The sequence below is a fragment of the Mus caroli genome, chromosome 5, assembly GCF_900094665.2.
Source record: "Mus caroli chromosome 5, CAROLI_EIJ_v1.1, whole genome shotgun sequence".
Lineage (NCBI taxonomy): Eukaryota > Metazoa > Chordata > Mammalia > Rodentia > Muridae > Mus > Mus caroli.
The window spans coordinates 128,755,664-128,758,111 of NC_034574.1; the positions used below are offsets into that span (position 1 = coordinate 128,755,664).

The 2,448-nt window shown below is 53.8% G+C and overlaps 1 protein-coding gene across 1 annotated transcript in view; it reads right to left on the reverse strand.

Moving 5' to 3' along the window:
- Window positions 1-6: 6 nt before the first annotated feature.
- Window positions 7-2,448, reverse strand: part of Ywhag (tyrosine 3-monooxygenase/tryptophan 5-monooxygenase activation protein gamma) — a 25,961-nt gene continuing 23,519 nt past the window's right edge. Inside the window, exon 2 of the mRNA XM_021163408.1 lies at window positions 7-2,448. Within this exon, the coding sequence (XP_021019067.1) occupies window positions 1,921-2,448 (528 nt within the window). The 3' untranslated portion in view covers window positions 7-1,920.

The following is a 2,448-nucleotide window of genomic DNA, read 5'->3' on the forward strand; positions in this document are numbered from 1 at the left end:
TCCGAGCTCCCGGCAGGTCTCCCGCTCTCCCTCTTCAGTTCTACCCTCACATGACTGTTCTAGAACACAGCAAAGGTCAAGGCTGAAATGTAAAGAGAAACTAGGTTTTGCAATTCCAGTAGGTCATTTCCAAACAGTACAAGCGGGACACAGACATGCTCACTGCGGACAAGGAGACAACCCCCCGGGTGAAGCCTCTCCGGCCCCTCTGTCCACTCTGGTGGCCAAGCTTCCTCCGCTGCGGCCTTGCGCGGGTCTCGGTTAGGGGGTGCTGGCACACTAGCATGAAGAGGGGCTCCAAGAAAGGGCATGCTAGGACTGTGCAGAGGGGCGTCATCCTTCTGCAGCCACGGCACCAGCTCAAGTGGGCGACAAAGTGGCTGCTGGGCCTCTNAAGACAANTTAAGCAAGTTTGGGGCGCTGCCCGTCTTGGGAACCCACAAGACCGTGAGTTCTCCAGAAGACATAAACTGCACACTCTGCATGCGACCGGGCGTGTTTATGGAAAGGGTTATCCACAGTGAGAATGAGGGACCCAGGGCTGAGACGGACCATGTAGGACATAGCAGCAGAGCTTCCTTCAATGTCACATGTGCAGCGACCTCATGAGAGAGAAGCCAATCTCAACAACTACGATTTCATTCAAAAAGGGGAAACCAGGAAAGCTTAGGTCAAACAGGGTGAGCATGGCCTCCTGCCGAACCTCGGCTACCCTCCACTAAGCACTTGGGAAAGGAGTGCCGGGGCTGAAGGGGGGCAGGGACAACTGGCTTAGGGACCAGGCTGCCTCAAGTGAACTGCCTCTTCCTAGTGGGTTCCCTGTAGGCTCAGCTGCTGGCACCGGATGATAATCCCCCACCCTCCACACTCCAGTCCTACGCCTCGGGGCACCTGCATGCTGCTAGCACAAGGTGCAGAGGAACATTCAACAGGCAGTGACACTGAGAAGGAGCCCTGGCTGCTGAGAGCAGAGTCTCTGATAAATGACATACAGACCTGAATTTTCTCCGTTTTCTCTGTGTGTGGGGTACTTAACGGTTTCTGTTTTTGTGATNGGCTGACCTTAAGGGTAAAGAAGAACTAAAAAGAAAGTATTCCCCNCAGCCCCCTCCCAAACACCCATCAACCAAGACGGAACGGGGAGCTCTGACTCTCCCCACGTCTAGAACTGACGAACAGCCAGACCGACCCGGAAGCAGATGGAAAGCCGACCTGACAAAGGAGAGCTGAGAACCCATGGCTAGGCTCATGTATGGCTGTCATGTATCAATACTGTAAACTAAAATTTAGTGTTAATACTGTCAACCCGTCAGAGACTTCCAAATACAGGGCCATGTCTAACTNAGTAATAAAAGTTGTGCCTTCTAATCTAAGCCTGTCGAGTTGGGTAATTTAAACTATAACTTCTCTGGTGTACACCCCAGGGGGAAAAAAAGAGAGAGAGAAGAGAGAGAGAGAAAGAGAGAGAGAGAGAGAGAGAGAGAGAAATAAAAAGCACAGCCACAGAGAGAAAACAGCCACGGAACTGAGGACGAGGGCATGGACAGAAGAATCCTTACTGGAACCACAGAACGCACTGAATGAGGGCCATCCATCTCCGTTTTTCTTCTTAGAACCCTACTGTCTAGCAATAAGTTAAACTAAAAGGCAGACAGCTCCACTTGCTCGTTCCGAGCCTGCACAACAGTCCGGACGCCTGTGTGAGGCTGCTACTCCCATACCAGCATAGCTAGCCTGACTTTCCACTAGTGGTATTTTGGCAAAAATGTCAAAGAGGCAATCAAAGACAGGACAGTCGTGGGTTTCTCCCTGGGAAGGTCAGCCCTCCCTTTCCCCTCCCCCACCCGACCCCCAACTCATGGGAAAAAAATAAAGACTGCAGTAGTAGCATCAGCGGGCGCTGCCAGTCCACCTGGGGCCTTAGTTGTTGCCTTCACCGCCGTCATCGTCTTGCTGGTCGCTCGTCCAGAGCGTGAGGTTGTCTCGGAGCAGCTGCATGATCAGAGTGGAGTCCTTGTAGGAGTCCTCGTTCAGAGTGTCGAGCTCNGCGATGGCGTCGTCGAAGGCGGTCTTGGCCAGGTGGCACGCTTGCTCCGGGGCGTTCTGGATCTCATAGTAGAAAACGGAGTAGTTGAGCGCCAGGCCCAGCCGGATGGGGTGGGTGGGCTGCATGTGCTCCTTGCTGATCTCGTGGGCTTCGCTGTAGGCCTTCTCAGACGACTCCACCACAGTCGCCCTCTTCTCCCCGGTGGCCACTTCTGCCAGGTAACGGTAATAGTCCCCTTTCATCTTCAGGTAGAACACCTTGCTCTCGTACTGGGTCTCGCTGCAGTTCTTGATCAGGTAGTTGTCCAGCAGGCTCAGCACGTCCTGGCACACGGCCTCCAGCTCCTTCTCGATCTTCTCCCGGTAGGCTCGGACCATCTCGATCTTCTTCTCGTTGCCGTC